The following is a 17,083-nucleotide window of genomic DNA, read 5'->3' on the forward strand; positions in this document are numbered from 1 at the left end:
GTGTGTGTATGTGTGTGTGTGTGTGTGTGTGTGTGTGGAGGGCTGGGAGAAAAACCACTACCTATGCAAATATCTGAATGCCTCAGATGCAACGTCTGGGAAACTGAATGGCCTTGCTCGCTTGTACCTAAAGAAGCCGTCACTATCCCACTATGCTCCTCGCCAAGACTAAACACTGAACTATTCGCGCTAACTATAGAACCATAATAATGTAGCTCTTCATAATCAATCTAATAATAACGACATAAGAAAACTGCTTCAATAAACCCCAGGAAAAGAACGAAGAGGAATTGGCAAAAAACTACAGTATATATGCAAGGAAGCTGTGGCACAGGCACCGAATTTGTATCTCCTGGATCTAACTACCGTCCTTGCCGAGTTGGAATAAATAAATAAGATCATAAATTTTTGGGCCACGACTCCATCTGGACCTACAGCCGCCTCCCTCATGGAGGTGGCGAGGTGCCAGCAACCAGTGGCTTCCACCTGGCGACCCTGGGTTTCACGAAGCCAGGAAAGTCAAGGAAATCTGTGTGTGTGTGTGTTCTGTTGATCTGTCGAGGTGAGGAATAGGAGGATGTGGGCGGCATGCGAAGCCTAGATGGCGGGGAACAGCAAAAGGGATGGGGGTTAGGTTATGCAGAGGTGAGGTGTGTGTTGGGGAGAAGTGTTTGTGTGTGATGGAAATGTGTGTGACTGGCGGATGAAGCCTGAGGTGGATGGTATCAACAAGAACTTCGGGGAAACATCTGTATTATTGCAATAAGAAATGTGCCTGACAGAAAATGGGAACGTGGTTTTACTAGTGGGGTCAGATGGTAGATTTGGGTTGTGGACCAGGTGGTGGGTGTTGAGTGTAGAACAGGTGGTGGGCTTTAGGTGTAGACCAGATGGTGTTCAGGGTTCGTGGCAGTGTTGGTGAGCCTGTGGTATGATTCAGGGTTCGTGGTGGTGTTGGTGGGCCTGTGGTGTGATTCAGGGTTCGTGGTGGTGTTGGTGGGCCTGTGGTGTGATTCAGGGTTCGTGGTGGTGTTGGTGGGCCTGTGGTGTGATTCAGGGTTCGTGGTGGTGTTGGTGGGCCTGTGGTGTGATTCAGGGTTCGTGGTGGTGTTGGTGGGCCTGTGGTGTGATTCAGGGTTTGTGGTAGTGTTGACGGGCCTGTGGTGTGATTCAGGGTTCGTGGTAGTGTTGGTGGGCCTGTGGTGTGATTCAGGGTTCGTGGTAGTGTTGGTGGGCCTGTGGTGTGATTCAGGGTCCGTGATAGTGTTGGTGGGCCTGAAGTGAGATTCAGAGTCCGTGATAGTGCTGGTGAGCCTGTGGTGTGATTCAAGGTTCGTGGTAGTGTTGGTGAGCCTGTGGTGTGATTCAAGGTTCGTGGTAGTGTTGGTGGGCATGTGGTGTGATTCAAGGTTCGTGGTAGTGTTGGTGGGCATGTGGTGTGATTCAGGGTTCGTGGTAGTGTGATCCAGGGGTCAGTAATATTGAGAGTGTGCACGTCTGATGATAGTGGTGGTAGTCTGTGGTCTTGGTAACTGAAGGGTGTAAATGAGATCGCTGGTAGTGGAGAGAGAGAGAGAGAGAGAGAGAGAGAGAGAGAGAGAGAGAGAGAGAGAGAGAGAGAGGAGTGTGTGTGTGTGTGGTCTTGGTAGGTGTAGAAGTGAGAGTGTCAAGTAAGTGACAGTATAAATTAATCAACCATGACACCAGAAGAGAGACACATATATCTACTCAATGGTCAGCACGTAGGAATGCACTCTATCCTCCTGACACAAGCGACTGTGATCGCATGCAGCTGTGGGCATGCGGTAGTGCTTGAGCATTTGCCTGTGCACAAACTCATGATGTATATGACATAACACTGTCAACATGGCTGTATACCTGTCACCCTGGCTATCTAAATGTACCTCCCCCGTACGCTTACCCAAGGAGAGGAAATGATCCAGCTCACTCTAATCATCAGCTCTTGTATGACAGGTTAACTACTAACTATCACGGCCTCCCAGATTTTGTAACACCTCAAGTGTGCATTTACAACCAAATGGCTGCGTACAACCAAAGTGTGCAGCTTAGACTGCCTTCAGGATGTACCTGAGAGCTACCACAGGAGTGTGTGTGTCCTAAGCAAACAGACTAGTGCCAAAGTAAGTGTTTGCGATCGAGAAAACTGCGCCTTAGATCATCGACGTGTTTACACGTGACACAGATGTGAGGCAAGTGGTGGTGGTGGGGTAAGGCTACCTCCACACTAAGTCCCACCTAGTCACACCTGGGAGTCGGTCGGCCTCCCACTAAAGAGCCAGCCTGGTGACCCGGCTACTATATATAAATACATATATACATGCGGCCAAGGTGCGTAAGGCGGGTGCTTTTAACCATCTGCTCCCGACCCCCCTCTCTCACGCCTCAACTCTGAAAATATAACAACAGTAGCCCGTCGACCACCTCCTTCATCCTGGCTACACTAGTTACACCACCCCTCCCGCACCACCACCACTTCTAGTACCACCAACACCACTACTACTGCTGCTACTGCTACTACTACTACTGGCCTCACCATGTCCACCACCACGACAACTACTACCATGAACTTCACGACCATCGCCAGCAGCAATGACCACCCGTCTCCACAAATGCTGCCGCTGCCACCGTAATTACAACCATCACCACCACTGGTATCGCCATTACTACCATTACCACTCTCAAAACTACCATCACGACTATCACCTACCACCACTACAACAATCGCCACTACAGACCAAAGGCAACCATCCCCACCCTCCTACCACAATGTTACCACCACAGCGGACTTGCCTCATCCCTGCCCCCCTACACATGCTGTTGAAGCTAATTATAATCCTCACCCTCAGTCTGCACACCAACCCCACCTCACTAGCCTCGACCCACACTGGTAGCTGCGATTCCACACATATGTAGGTGTAAACGGCTGATATCACACTACCATCTCTCCCGTTATCTTGGCATCTGTCATCCCTCAACAGATGTGCCTCATGCCAATGCCCTGAGTGTGTGTGTGTGTGTGTGTGTGTGTGTGTGTGTGTCAGCTCTTCCCGAACACGTAACAAGTATAGCATCTTGTTGCCTCCCATAGCAATGCCTTTTATTCTGAGCTTTACATCATGAAGCAAATCGGCTTTTCCGTCAAGGCTGCGCCTACCAGAAAACTATAGTCGTATGCTGTATATAAACTGCAATGTCGTTACCCATTTGCCCCAGAACAGTCATCTTACCCAAGTGCAAACAGCGACCTGATGTGCACCATACATATACTTTCACCGTGCGCGTTACATAAAGAACCAACAGGAGGGGGGAAACTATCCAACGGGAGAGGGAGGGGAGGGGATAGGGAGGTGGTGGAGGGTGGGTGAGTGTTGTGTGCAAGGCGGCGCGCGCTCGGCGGTTGAGCGAGGCCCCGGGGGGTGCGCTTCCCCAACCCCCTCAACCGTTAGGTGAGGCAGTCCAGGCTCTTCGCGTCTGCCCACACTAAATTTAGTCCCCCGACCTCCCCACCTCCCCCTCTAGTCTCTCTCCACTATCTCTCTCTCTTGCTCTCACAAGGAACTCGCTCCCTTACGTCACCTAACGTTAAGAGTTTAGAAGCCCTCTGGTGTACACCGTGATAAGGTCAATGGTTGGGACATATCCCATTAGCTAGAAGCTAGCGACGCGCCCAGATGTTGGTGTGAGGTCTTGTGAGGTGACATCTGTGTTCATGATCCGTGCAGTGCAATGATCTGTGCTCATGACCAATGATAACGTCTGTGCTTATGACCAGTTGCGACATCTGTGTTCATGACCAACTGTGACTCCTGTGCTCATGACCTGTATAGACATCTGTGCTCATGACCATTAGTGACATCTGTGCTCATGACCAGTAGTGACATCTGTGCATATGACCAACTGTGACATTTGTGCTCATGACCAGCAGTGACATCTGTGCTCATGACCATAAGTGACATCTGTGCTCATGACCAAAAATGATATCTGTGCTTATGACAAATTGTGACATTTGTACTCATGACCAGTAGTGACATCTGTGCTCATGACTGGTAGTGACATCTGTACTCATGATCTGTAGTGACATCAGCGTCATCCTCTGTGTTACCAGCAGTTGTACATCAAAAACTGTGTAGCCATGCGTGTCATGACTTCGTAAAGGTATACATTGTGACAATCGTCAGCGAGCATCTGGCCTCCAGTTCCTTTGAGATGATATGACACTTCATGTGCCCTTTATGTTCGAATTATGGATCACAATCAATAGGTTCCCTATCGGCTGTCAACCACGTATGCTCCCCCAGGTTAACTCTATGACCCACGGGGTACTCGACCTGTTGTCCCTTCCTGCAACATGACGTTCTCTCAAACACATGCCAACTGTCCCTACTTCACTGTTATCGTCTGTTTATGCTTCACCAGTGAGTCACTGGCGATCGAGTCCAGATGTGTCCTCTCAGTTTAATACAGATTTATTTTCAGATCCATTTAGATAATAAAATACTTCAGGAATAACCATGCATCAACCAACTACCTTCTAGAAGCATAAGCAATGTCTCACGCGTTCACCACCACCGCCACCATCTACCGCCTCACCTCCACAGCTGTCAGTCTGACTCAAGCTTATTTATGGTCTCGTGCACCTCCCTCAGGCAGTAGCCAGCCACCGCCGTGGGGAAGCTATAGCCACTAAATCTAAACCGCCACCACTATTGTAGAAAAGTCCCCCCCACAGTGGCAGCGCTGGTTACTCTGCTGCCATTCCTTACTTCCATTACAATTAGTACTGCATTCAGTGCCCCCGCCACCATTACACAAGTACAGATATGAAATAAAATGCACCAAAGCAAGGCATCTAATAATATACATTCCTTCCCACTATGAGATCATGTGTGTGAGAGTCAGTCAGTCAAAGTACCGGGGAAGCCAATAGGTCTCCAGAAAAGAATGGTGAGGTGATCTACATAGATTTTTATGTCATGCGTGGAAAGGTAAACTGGGAGATTTTATCACTGATTATTTTATTTAGGTTTCCCAAGTTTTGTACATTATAAGATTGTGTTTATCATGCTGAGGAAACACAGTACAGATGTAATGGCAGTAGCCAGTCATGCATCCCTTCACCTCTTCAGTTATCTTACATTAGGGTTTAAAGTCCCAAACCTCAGAGAAATATAGTCAACATATTTTCAGTCTGAGCATAGTCTAAACTTCCGCTGGACAGTCACAAAATAAGAAAACAAAAATATCCAAGTGAGCAACTGGACAAGAATGTACTCTCGTCAGTAGAAATATGAAATGGCATTCTTAAAATAATAAGGAATAAATTCTGAACGTTAAGCCTACAAAAATAACAGGATTATTTGCTACAATACCTAATGGTTAAGCCCAATAGAACAGTCCAAGGAAAGTCCATATTAAATACTCAGAACATAAAGAAACAAGAAATAAAATACAGGCAACATAGTCTATGATAAAGCACCAAACATACAGAGGTCAACTGTTACTGGTCGTATGTATAATATTTCATATTTCGGAATCATCAACTACACTGAATATATTCTTCACTGGAAGGATATGTTCGTCTTAGTTTCCTTCCTTGGTGGTACACAGGGTAGAAATCTTGAGCTTTTAGATATATGGGGTCTTAAATACATCGCAGCAGCAAACATTGGAGCCTAGGATTTCTCTCGTGTGTCCAAAAGGAAGCAAATTCATAAATATATTATCAATTGTCATATATCACACTGTCTTCTTGAATCCATGCACAATATCCTTCGTCTTCTTATCGCTTTCTTCGTGAATTATCAAAAGAAAAAGGCAAAAAGCCATTGTGGCAATTATTGATAAGTAGACAGACTTCAAACTCTGGGATAAGCCGCGTGTTCAGCATACTATAATCCCAACTCCTTTTGACAGATGGGGATGCCATAATGGTTTTATTTAGCTTACGTCTGAATCAGCAAGGGGGCCACGCGGGCCAACAGGGAGTCAACAAAACACAAAAGGAGGTGGTGGTGGTGGGGGGGACTGTCAATGCAGTGTAGGGGGGAGGCAAGCAAACCGGCACAAAACCGGCCAAGGGGACTTTATCTACTGTAAAACGTTGTCTCATATGGTTGCTGCCTCGGACTAACATGAAAAGCCCAGCTACACCACTTTCCACACTTTTCCTGTAAACCTTAACCGATATATCATATAATTCAAACATCAATTTATAGCGAGCGTACAGTATGAAATGAGTGTGTAGCCCTTACAAGGAGGGGCAAGTGTGCGAGCAACCATATGGACAAACTCCCACCCCCAACAGTGCATCAAGAGAGGACGAGGCATCCCTAAAGGACGTTCTTAGGCGTTCTTACTTTTAACCGTGAGTACGGCGGAGGTCTCAGCTTGGCCTGCATTGTTGGTGGCCCTGCAGGTGAAGGTTCCGCTGTCCTCCGGGTACGTCTCTTTGATGTCCAGGACGGCCGTGTTGCCTTCCATGAACATCTGAAATGCAAGAACGTAAAACGTTACCACAAGGCTAATACACATGCATCAGGAGCCTACATTATAAGCAGACGTTAAACAACATGGCCTAAAGAGAATATTGCAAACCGCACTTTTTCATTTTTTTCAGAATTACATATCTTTAATTTGACATTCTCTCTAAGATTATGACACCAGGCAGTGCATTTAAATATCTTAGATCTACATATAATCAATGACAAAAATTCATATACCTGTACAAAAATAAAGGAACTACGTGCCTTAAGATAATTTTCCGAAGAGATTCGGATGCCAAGGTTAGCATGATAAGGAAAAAGTTAAACGTCATTAACTTTGCTGCAAGAATTGTGATTTAAGTTTTACTGTCACCAATCTAAACGTTACGGTGCACAATTTAAAAAAAAAAATCCTGAAACCATGATGAAAGTTATGCCTCTATCACAGGTGTATTAAACTCTCTGGAAATTACAAGAGGGACGCCCATGAAAATAAGGACATCTGCTTTGATATCTGCTCTTGTGAGATGACTGTGCATGATCCCGGATACTACGGCCTGGATCTCTAGTACATAACTGACTACCACTTTCCACAATGTATATGTGGATTCCAGCTAAACATGGCATCCTTTCCTCGAACAGTGGGATAGTAGTCTTCCTAATTTTGTTTCCCTCTTCTTATAAACTTTCCATCTTTAAGAGTTAGATGTACCTAGGAACCTAAAATAAATCTCTTCCAAATGTTTTTTGTCCTACTTTTCGCACATGACATACTGGGTCCCATAAAAAAAGAATTTGAGGACTATTATTAGCTTGGCTAAACGTGCAGGCTTCCTTAACCAATAATGAACCGATTATATGAAGCCCACCGATTCCATTCAAACTTCCAGACCATTTGCCTGCATGGATGTATCCACACACAAATACATTCATACAGCAGCTTCCTTCCAACCCCTCCTCTCATTTGGAGGCTGTCCAACTGCATTGAACCAGCTTAAAGCAAATATCATGAAGACCACTTTGTATTGCCTTCCACTGTGAATCCTCAGTTAATATTAACTGTCCATTCTTAAGAATGCAAAGTTTCAGCTAGTATTTTCAGTCATTTGAACATGCGCTATTGTGTGCTGGCTCGTGCTCTCTCTCTCTCTCTCTCTCTCTCTCTCTCTCTCTCTCTCTCTCTCTCTCTCTCTCTCTCTCTCTCTCTCTCTCTCTCTCAATATATATATATATATATATATATATATATATATATATATATATATATATATATATATATATATATATGTGTGTGTGTGTGTGTGTGTGTGTGTGTGTGTGTGTGTGTGTGTGTGTGGAGAATGCACTAATCTAAATGCTCACAAGTATAAGGCCTACTAACTCTATGAAGCGCTGCTTATTACCAATGTTCTCCCCAGTGTTCCTAACACCATAAATCCTAAAGTTATATAAAAAAAAAAAAATTGCATTTACAGCAGAAAATCCGGTCAAAGGAAAAGCGTACAAAATATTACGTAAAGATCGAACGTTACGAGAGCAACGACCAACACTCTAGCACCCTCATGGTGTTGCCAGCATAAGAGTTATTTGTTGTTGGATTCGCCAAGCGTCTGCCAGGCATGAGCCTTTGTCTTATGACGTTCCCACCTGCACGAGAGTTCAATCTTCCATTACGTCGTATGTACTCACCACTGCTAATGTTTACAACCTAATAAAAAAAGTCCTAAATGCCACACCGCACTTAAATGAACATCTAAAGACCACGCGAGGCGCAGAAAGCAAAATTGTACAGAAGTAAGACGAGTGTACAGAACATTACTCCTTTGCGTCTGATGGAAATATGAGTATTCTTCACGTCTCACAGAACAATGAAATGATGAATCCCACCCCGACAGACCAACAGCACACTCCACCAGGCACATGTGCTGGGCTGGGCAACGCCTGCACACATAATAGCAATCCGTATCTAATTTCAGGGGGCGTGTTAGTGGGATGGCGGCATCGGCCATGATACGGAACCTAGGTGTTGTTACTTGCGTCCCTTTTGTTTATCTACGTCTAATAATAAGCGCGAAATACCTGTGAAATATGCCCGTTTTCACACATCAGTTTTCAACATTCCAACGCCAAGAGTTTTACAAGAATGAACACGAGTGTGAAAAGCCTAACTCGTACTATCACTGCCTATGGCGTTAATAATGACTTATGGAAGTATTCCACCACAACGACTCAGTCTGAAGTTTTCGCTGTGTAATTGCGAAATTTCTGATGCGTGAATATTCCAAACCAAGACCATACCTCATGAGCCTTTTTCGCAAAGATTTAATAATATTGTTTACCAAAGCACATAAGACACAGCATAGTATGGAAATACCCCCAGCCGTTTTGTATCTGCTATTAATCTTGATTGCACAAACTCCATAAAGTTTACTAGTTACCAGCATTTTCAACTATGCATTCACAAGCTTTCTTTTTAACTACATTCGCAAGATAAAAAGAAAAAAATAAAGTTAATCATAATGAAGAGGCTCCATATATATTTGATTGGAATAATTCCATAATGGAAATTCTTGAATTCTGAAATTATCATTAATCATAGAGGGGGTTGAAAATTTTCCTCTATTGATGTGATAAGGAGGAATGATATATATTCAGGTGTCTTAATACTGAAAAAATTTAATTCATGAATATCTAAAAATTTTCAATATCAAGACACCTGAATAGATATCACTCCTCAGCACCTTAACGATGGAAATTTTATACCACACATCTCATATGATTAATGATAAATCTAAGAATCTAAAAAATTCCATCATGGAGCGTCTTCATCATAACTAACCTTAGGTTTTTTCATGTCCTTATGTACAGTTCAAACATTCCATTACTCATCTGAAAATTATGTACAGTTCAAACATTCCATTACTCATTGAACACTGCACATGCCAAAAATCTGTATTTTCTTTTTTTTTTTACCCATTTCTCTAAAGGGGCGACTGCAGTTGAAGGTTAAGTAACTTCCAGTTGTATACAAAACTATGGACTACTTCACAGTATGAAGTTCCTTGACAAGATAATGAAGCCTCGCTCGACTTTTAACTCGAGAGATAACTGCAAGCACGAGTCCGATAACATAATTTCAGCACTATATATATATATATATATATATATATATATATATATATATATATATATATATATATACACACACACACACACACACACACACACATATCTTTCTTTCTTTCATACTATTCGCCATTTCCCGCGATAGCAAGGTAGCGTTAAGAACAGAGGACTGGGCCTTTGAGGGAATATCCTCACCTGGCCCCCTTCTCTGTTCCTTCTTTTGGAAAATTATAAAAAAAAAAAAACGAGAGGAGAGGATTTCCAGCCCCCCGCTCCCTTCCCTTTTAGTCGCCTTCTGCGACTTGCAAGGAATACGTGGGAAGTATTCTTTCTCCCCTATCCCCAGGGATAACACACACACACACACATATATATATATATATATATATATATATATATATATATATATATATATATATATATATATATACATATATATATTGCCTATCACTTTTTTCATGTGGTCAAGGCCTAGCATATGAGACTGGCGACAGTTGCTTGGAATATCGAAACTTTACATTTAATTGTACATCATTATGGTCGCCTTTGGAAAGTGAAAACTGAAGAAAATCGAAGGCAGTTATAGAACAGTAGTGTTAGCAACAGTTAGAGACAACAAGGGCCATCGAACATAGTTCAAAGGAAAAACTGTGCAGTCAGAGTCAACTTTGGTGTATAAGAATGGGGTATATGAACTAAGGAAAGTACTTTGTGTCACAGTTGACTATGCTGTGATAAAACTAAGCGGTTTGGAGGAGTCACCTATATCACGGCGCAGACTGTGGGTTCGTTAGAGTGACAGAAAAAGTAGTTAGGTGTGAATTAAGTACTTAGACATGGTTATGTTGCCCATGAGTTTGTAGCACTAATCAGATCTTTGTTGCCGGGTACATAACCCTCTTTATGTAAACGTCCTAAAGTTTCAGGGCTGGCAAGCGAACATGTGACAAAAAGCAGTGCATGGTGAGATATATTCCTTTTCAACATGCTTACACAACCAGGTCCTGTAAACTCCCGTCACTATGGATCTCTTTTTGCACGTTATGCGTTGAGCGAAAATCCGTGTGTTTACCTGTCTTATAAATAAGAATTGACGCTTTCGTATATGAATCTCAAACACTTCTGGAGCTTCTTGTCCACATGTTTATGGTGCAATTTTTTTTTCATTAGTGACGCCATCGTGGTACTAAGTGTCCAGCTGGCGAAGCCTCTGCATTCCAATATTCTCGGCACAGTACTTATGATCATGTTGTAAAACAGAGTAGCGTTCCTCCGCAATCCTCAGCATCGCCATGTAAAAATATCGAGGATTTAGATCTTTAATTGCAAGTGTTGAGCAACATCCTGGCACGTGAATAATCAGTTTGTTGACGTGCACAAGGTGACCTTGGCAGCCGCCTGTGGGCTGACAGGGCGAGTGTTATTACTGTTCCTGAGTTGTTGCTAACACCTCCAGAAGAAAAAGAAAATGGTGCGCATCAGTAATTAAAGTGTGAAGTGTCTGCCTCACTGCCCTCCCGGCTCTCTCATGAGTGTAAACGCAGAGTAACTAGAACACAAAAACTGAAGATACAAGCTGAGTACGGTAAATGTAACATTGCCTGGAAACAAACACTTTTCTTAGATTATCTCAGATAACGATTCAGGAACAACATGAACAAGTTCTTTTCATGGATATATTATGATATGACTGTATAACCCAAGTTTTGATTTAAGGCGGTGTCACACGGCCACTTAACTCGTTTCCGCCGACCCACAAGCGGACCAACATCGGCGAACTTGGTCACGAGAGAGGAATCGTTGGGCCGTCGATTTGCCACTTCCTCAAAACGAAGCAAACAGTATGGCTCTTACCTTGGACATGGAGGAGGTAGTTGCTATACACTGTACGTCGCGTTGAAAAAAAGAAGTGGATAAAAACTGTAAGCACCCGCGTGGGGTGGCTTACCCTAGGAGAAAGTCAGACGAGCACCTATCGTGGTCTTGGGCGATCGGATTGTAAACATAGTCCGCACCATTAATCATTAAATGCTGTATATTTGGGATTTTAATATACGAATATACATCTTGGGCATGTCAGTTCTACTGAAGTTTATCAGAAAAGATAATTATTGTTCGACTAATATTAAGGCTTTTATTTACAGCAATTTTGATGTTCTCTTGACTTGATAGAGTTTGTCGGCACTTAACAAAACAAGACGCGAGCTGCAGGCTTTTGGTTCAGACCACAAAGAAAAAGTGTCGGCACTCCAGTACGACAAAAGTAAGCTCCCATAAGAAAAATCACCGGGAGAAGTGCTTGTGTGACCCTACTTTAACTCTCGTTTGTGGTAACGACAGACACAAAATCTGTACCGTAATATTTACGTCGCATTATCAGTTTAATTGAAAGTGTTTTACCATCCCCTAATGCCATGAGAATATATATATATATATATATATATATATATATATATATATATATATATATATATATATATATATATATCTTGTATAAGACCAGAGAGTGCGGAGCCAACTGCGCATTACACTGACCAACGAACTGGCGCAGTCAACAGTGAATCATGTCCGGGCCATTTGTTCTCAGTGGCTAGTGCGACGCGTCGTCCTTCCCAGCCTGCTGACAACTTTACGTCTCAAGAAAAAAAAAAAAAAATAAAAAATTGTCCGGATTTTATTAGCTACATCCGACTAGCTGGCATTTACACATGTATTGTCACCAAGACTTGGCAAAAGTCCACTGTTCATTTTTTCTACATATGTGGTGCACAGATACGAAGGACTTAATTCCACCATACTGCTATGCATAACATATTGCAAATATTCTTTCGTGTATATTCTTTTGACATACACCTCAGCATAATATAATCAATTGACAGTACTTTTATGCAATAATGAAGCTATGTTAATTCTCTAAATCCTTAAGTTTTTTTAATCTCCAAAATAACTAGGCTTGACAAAGTGAAAATCATGGTCTTCATTCTCTTAGAATAATGTTTTGTGTGCTAAACAACCTGAATCCCACGGACATCTCACTATCTCTGTATATAAACATATATAGGAAGAAAGACATATGGTTGTCATATTAAACAGAAATATTAAATGTAGCGATGGCGGATGCTGGCGTGAGGTGGGCCAGGGGCAGCACCAGCCAGTCGCTTGGTCGCTGCCCAGCTCACTGACAAGTGACGGATAACCTCATATCTTGCTGCTAATGGCTACCACCTCACACAACGCCTTTCCTGTCCTTCCTTGCACTCTCATCTCCTCTTCAGAATCAAATGATATTACTGAAACGCGGAACAGCAACAAAGGACATGATGAATTATTAGCTATAGCTGACACCCAATACTTCCTGTTTACTGTAAGTGGTTAGGTAATGCAGAGGTCACCTTTCCATTTCACATTTTGAGGCAGGATTTATCTTGAAATCATCAGTGTGAAAAACAGATTAATAAACATCTAATTATTCCGCCTGTTTTTGGTTTCGCAATGACCGAAAAGTCACTTGAGTGAGGCTGTATCGCGTGATTGCACACCCGTCTTCGAAGAACTTTCTCCAAAGGAGCCAATCCTTTCCTTGCTACTAATTGTAGCGCAGGTTTGCAGCTGTAGGAATCCCTGGAGAGGAGGTCCTTGGGTTACATAGACTGCATTATGTTGCCTCGTGTGGTACACGATGGTTCATATTCAGAGAGAAGCGAGTGCATTTCATTCCCACGTTTTGCGATAGGTCTTGTTATTAAGGGGCTTTGTGGGCTACGCTTTGCTAAACTGTTCCTTTGCGACGCCTTTGATGCTAACGCTTTACCAAATAGCTATCATGGTGAGACTTCCTTATGCTTATACAACAATGAATTACTTCAGACTTATTGTACTGACGTAGCATTCAACATTGCTACAAGGCTTTTGTACGAATGCTGAATGTTGCATTCGGTGGTCTCAAAATATCTTGAGAAATCTATGTTGCATTAAGTGATTGCATAACGACGATAATCACATCAATGTTGCATTAAATGGTCTCATGACAATGCATGGTATGCACCATCAAATAGTTCATGTCGAGTATATACACAGTGGCTACATCAGTTGGTCTCACGACCAGTCTAAGCTATTGCTGACACGTTAAATGGTTTCAGGACCATGATTATATGTTTATGCTGTATCATTCAATAAAGACCATACGTAAATGCTGCATTGAATGGCTTCACATCAATACATCATATAATGCTGCTTGAAAAACTTCAGATATTTTATATCAATGTTGCATTTAATGGTGAAGCTTGTAACAAGTTTTGTGAGATAGTATGTTACTGTGCATTAAATGGCCTCTTGTCGAGGCTTGTTATAATAATCATGCGTTCAATGGCTTGAGGACGAAACTTCTTTAATAAAGGTGCATTGAGTAGTTCCATTGTAAGACTTAGATGATAATACTGTTTTAAACTGTTTACTTATGTTTATATACTAATGCTGCTGTAATTCAAAAGATCTCCTGGCCAAGCTTTTGATACTGCTCATATTTCAAAGAAAAGTTGTATGTGTTGAAGCTGATTCTTAGTAGAAATGGAAACCAACTCTTTCTCAGCAAGACTTTCAAAATTGATAGTCTCTGACTACCAACACTCAATCCAAGACCATTTGCCCATACTCCTGTCTTATCACGGTACAGATTGGGGAAGTTTTAGGCGTCTTCCTAAACTCATGAACCAACCTTTGCCATGTACATTGAATTTCTGCAGCTCACCTTTCCAAATCAATTATTCTTTGCGAAACCCACTGACTCAGCAGAGCGAAATTATCAATAGAATGATAACTACACAAAAATTGATGAGTTTTATGATATCCTAAGACCAACACAAGTCGAGAGTACATGGGATAAACTGCTTTTGTCTGAAGCGATGCGAATACTTATGGATTATATAAAGAAATAAACAGTAGACACTAAAACACGATCAATTAATTATGATATATCTAAAGGAACCCTGCAAAAGAGGCAACGAAATATCGAAATGTTGAACAGTAAACATACAGCCGAGACCTTGAGGAAAACGGTGTAGCAAGAATGTGTTTCTAGCGTAGAGGATCTTGTTAGCGCTTAAGGTTAACTACAACCTTAAGAGTGGAAGTAAACAGTGGGCGTTACAGATGATATGGCAGGAAGAATGCGAGCAGCAGGGATGAATTACTGTGGCTCGCCTCCAGAGTGATAAGAATGGTGAGTGGAAATTGAGGATGTGAGAGGCCGGTGTGGAAAAAAATGGATTAGCTAAAGAAACAAGAGAATTAAGGGTGAAGTCTTTTGACAGTGTAGAGGTTAAAGTAAAGGATGGGTACGAGAACTGATTGTATGGGTACATGGAGAGGATGGATACTATACAGGTATATGAAAAGGATGGATGTTGTAAGAATGGAATGCATGAAGAGTATGGGTGTTGCAGAGATGACGAAGGATTGTCAAGGAAACCATGGCTGGAGGAAGCGTTTGTGAGGGACTCATCGGCTCGGAAAGATAAGTTTTGTCCATGAAAGGCAAAATAGTCTATACGTTGGTGTGCGTGTAATGAATTGCAATATTCTCTTTCCATCAAGACCATATCAGTGTGAAAAGACGATATGAATCACATTATCTCGGTTCATGTGAAATTCGAAGCATCTGACATTACAAAATAATATCAACTCATTCACATGCTTTGTCGTAATAGATACTGACCTCAAAGTCCCGGGAATGAGGGATGAGTGCGCCTTCACGGTACCATTGTACTCCGGGCATGGGAGTACCCACCACCACCGTGTTGAAGCGGGCCCGGGTACCTTCGTCCACTGTCACGGAATCCAGGGGTGCAACTGATGGCGGCACCTCCACCTGCTGCGGCTGTACTACCTGCAGCTTGGCCTCTACGGTGCACTGAGGACACAAGAGACAAACCTGGTCAGTTCGAGTCGTCGTGAAATCCACAAGTAAAAGATCAGACTTTATATGCGTAAGCTTTGTAAATCCAGTCCAATCATATCACATATATCTTAAAGGGATCTCACCCCACTGAGTTCTATCATAAACAAAATACGAGGGTTTGTGGTACGATACCTTGCCGGAGGGGTTGGTGGCGACGCAGAAGTAAGTGCCCTCGTCTTCAGGGAAAGCTTCTGAGATGCGGAGGCAGTAACGGTCGCCATCAGCTGTCATAGTGAAGTACTTGCTGTGCTTGATGGGCTCTTTGCCCTTCAGCCACTGAATCTTGGGTTCTGTTGTTGGAGGAATCATTAAAGTAGTTGAGGTGTATTGAAATATCTCAGTCTACAACAACAATCAGTCATAACTATAAGGTTTTCTAAAATATCGCAGTCAAACAGGTGACATTATGATATACTAACATCAAAAGAATTTGAGAATTACTTACTGGGTGAGCCTGTGATGACGCAGTCGAAGAATGCGCCTTGTCCTTCCTGTACATTCATGGACTTGAGTTTCTGTACAATCTTCGGGGCCTGAGGCGCACCTGAAGGCGCAGTTGTGCTTTGCGGGGTCTGAGCGGGACCTGGACCAGCGACTTCGACAGTCGCCTCACAGCGGGCTTCACCTGCCTTGTTGATGGCTACACACTCGTACCTCGCGCTGTCGGTCGGCACAGCCTCAATGATCAGCAGTGTGTGTGTCTCATCTTCTGACACCATCTTGTAATGACTGTCTTGTACAAGCTTACGACCATTCTTCAGCCAGTAAGTGTCGATCGGTATTGTGCCTTGGATGACGGCGTCAAGTCGCACCAGAGTACCTGGCTTACCCTGTGTGTCCTGGATAGTCTGGGAGAAGCTGGGCGGCACGGCTCCCGCACGACTTTGCTTACGCTCAGCGACCACCAGGTTAGCTGAGCACTTAGCACGGCCTCCACGGTTCTCGGCTACACAGGCAAACACGCCAGAGTCTTCCATGAATACCTCACGGATGATCAGGACGCTTTTGTCGCCGAAAGTATGGATCTGGAAGTCAGGGGAGCTGGTAATGAGGAAGTCCTCGCGATACCACTGGACAGTTGGCATAGGGTCGCCATCGAACTCCACCTGGAAACGTGCTGGCTCTCTCTCATAGGATCGGCATGGCTGAATCTTCTTGATGAAGAACGGAGGCTTAGCTGGCTTCTGTGGTGGACCCTGGACGAAGCGCTCAGTTGTTTTGCCTGTGTGTTCCATTTCAGTCTTCTCTGTGGCTGTAATCTTACGGTGAATCTCCAGGTCTCCCTGAATCTCCTTCTGTGTCTGTTTCTGTGTGCTTGTATGAATCTGAAAGACAAGTGAAGCATTAAATCATTATTCATTAATTCCAAACCTTGAAAGATAAACTATGAAAATGCTCTAGGTCAAAGGTAAATGTGTGTGAAATGAAGACTCATACTGGCCCTTTATGCTTCAGTTAATAGACACAAAGTACACGTAAATCTGCCTGGAAAGACCCA

General features: G+C 43.1%; 1 protein-coding gene across 1 annotated transcript in view; it reads right to left on the bottom strand.

Annotated features, from left to right (window-relative positions):
• LOC139757884 (uncharacterized) overlaps positions 1 to 17,083 on the bottom strand; it is a 237,614-nt gene that overhangs the window by 124,216 nt on the left and 96,315 nt on the right. The window contains 4 exon segments of the mRNA XM_071678806.1: positions 6,378 to 6,507; positions 15,343 to 15,537; positions 15,718 to 15,875; positions 16,031 to 16,910. Coding sequence (XP_071534907.1) covers positions 6,378 to 6,507; positions 15,343 to 15,537; positions 15,718 to 15,875; positions 16,031 to 16,910 — 1,363 coding nt within the window.

This window comes from Panulirus ornatus, chromosome 28 (genome assembly GCF_036320965.1).
Source record: "Panulirus ornatus isolate Po-2019 chromosome 28, ASM3632096v1, whole genome shotgun sequence".
Classification (NCBI taxonomy): domain Eukaryota; kingdom Metazoa; phylum Arthropoda; class Malacostraca; order Decapoda; family Palinuridae; genus Panulirus; species Panulirus ornatus.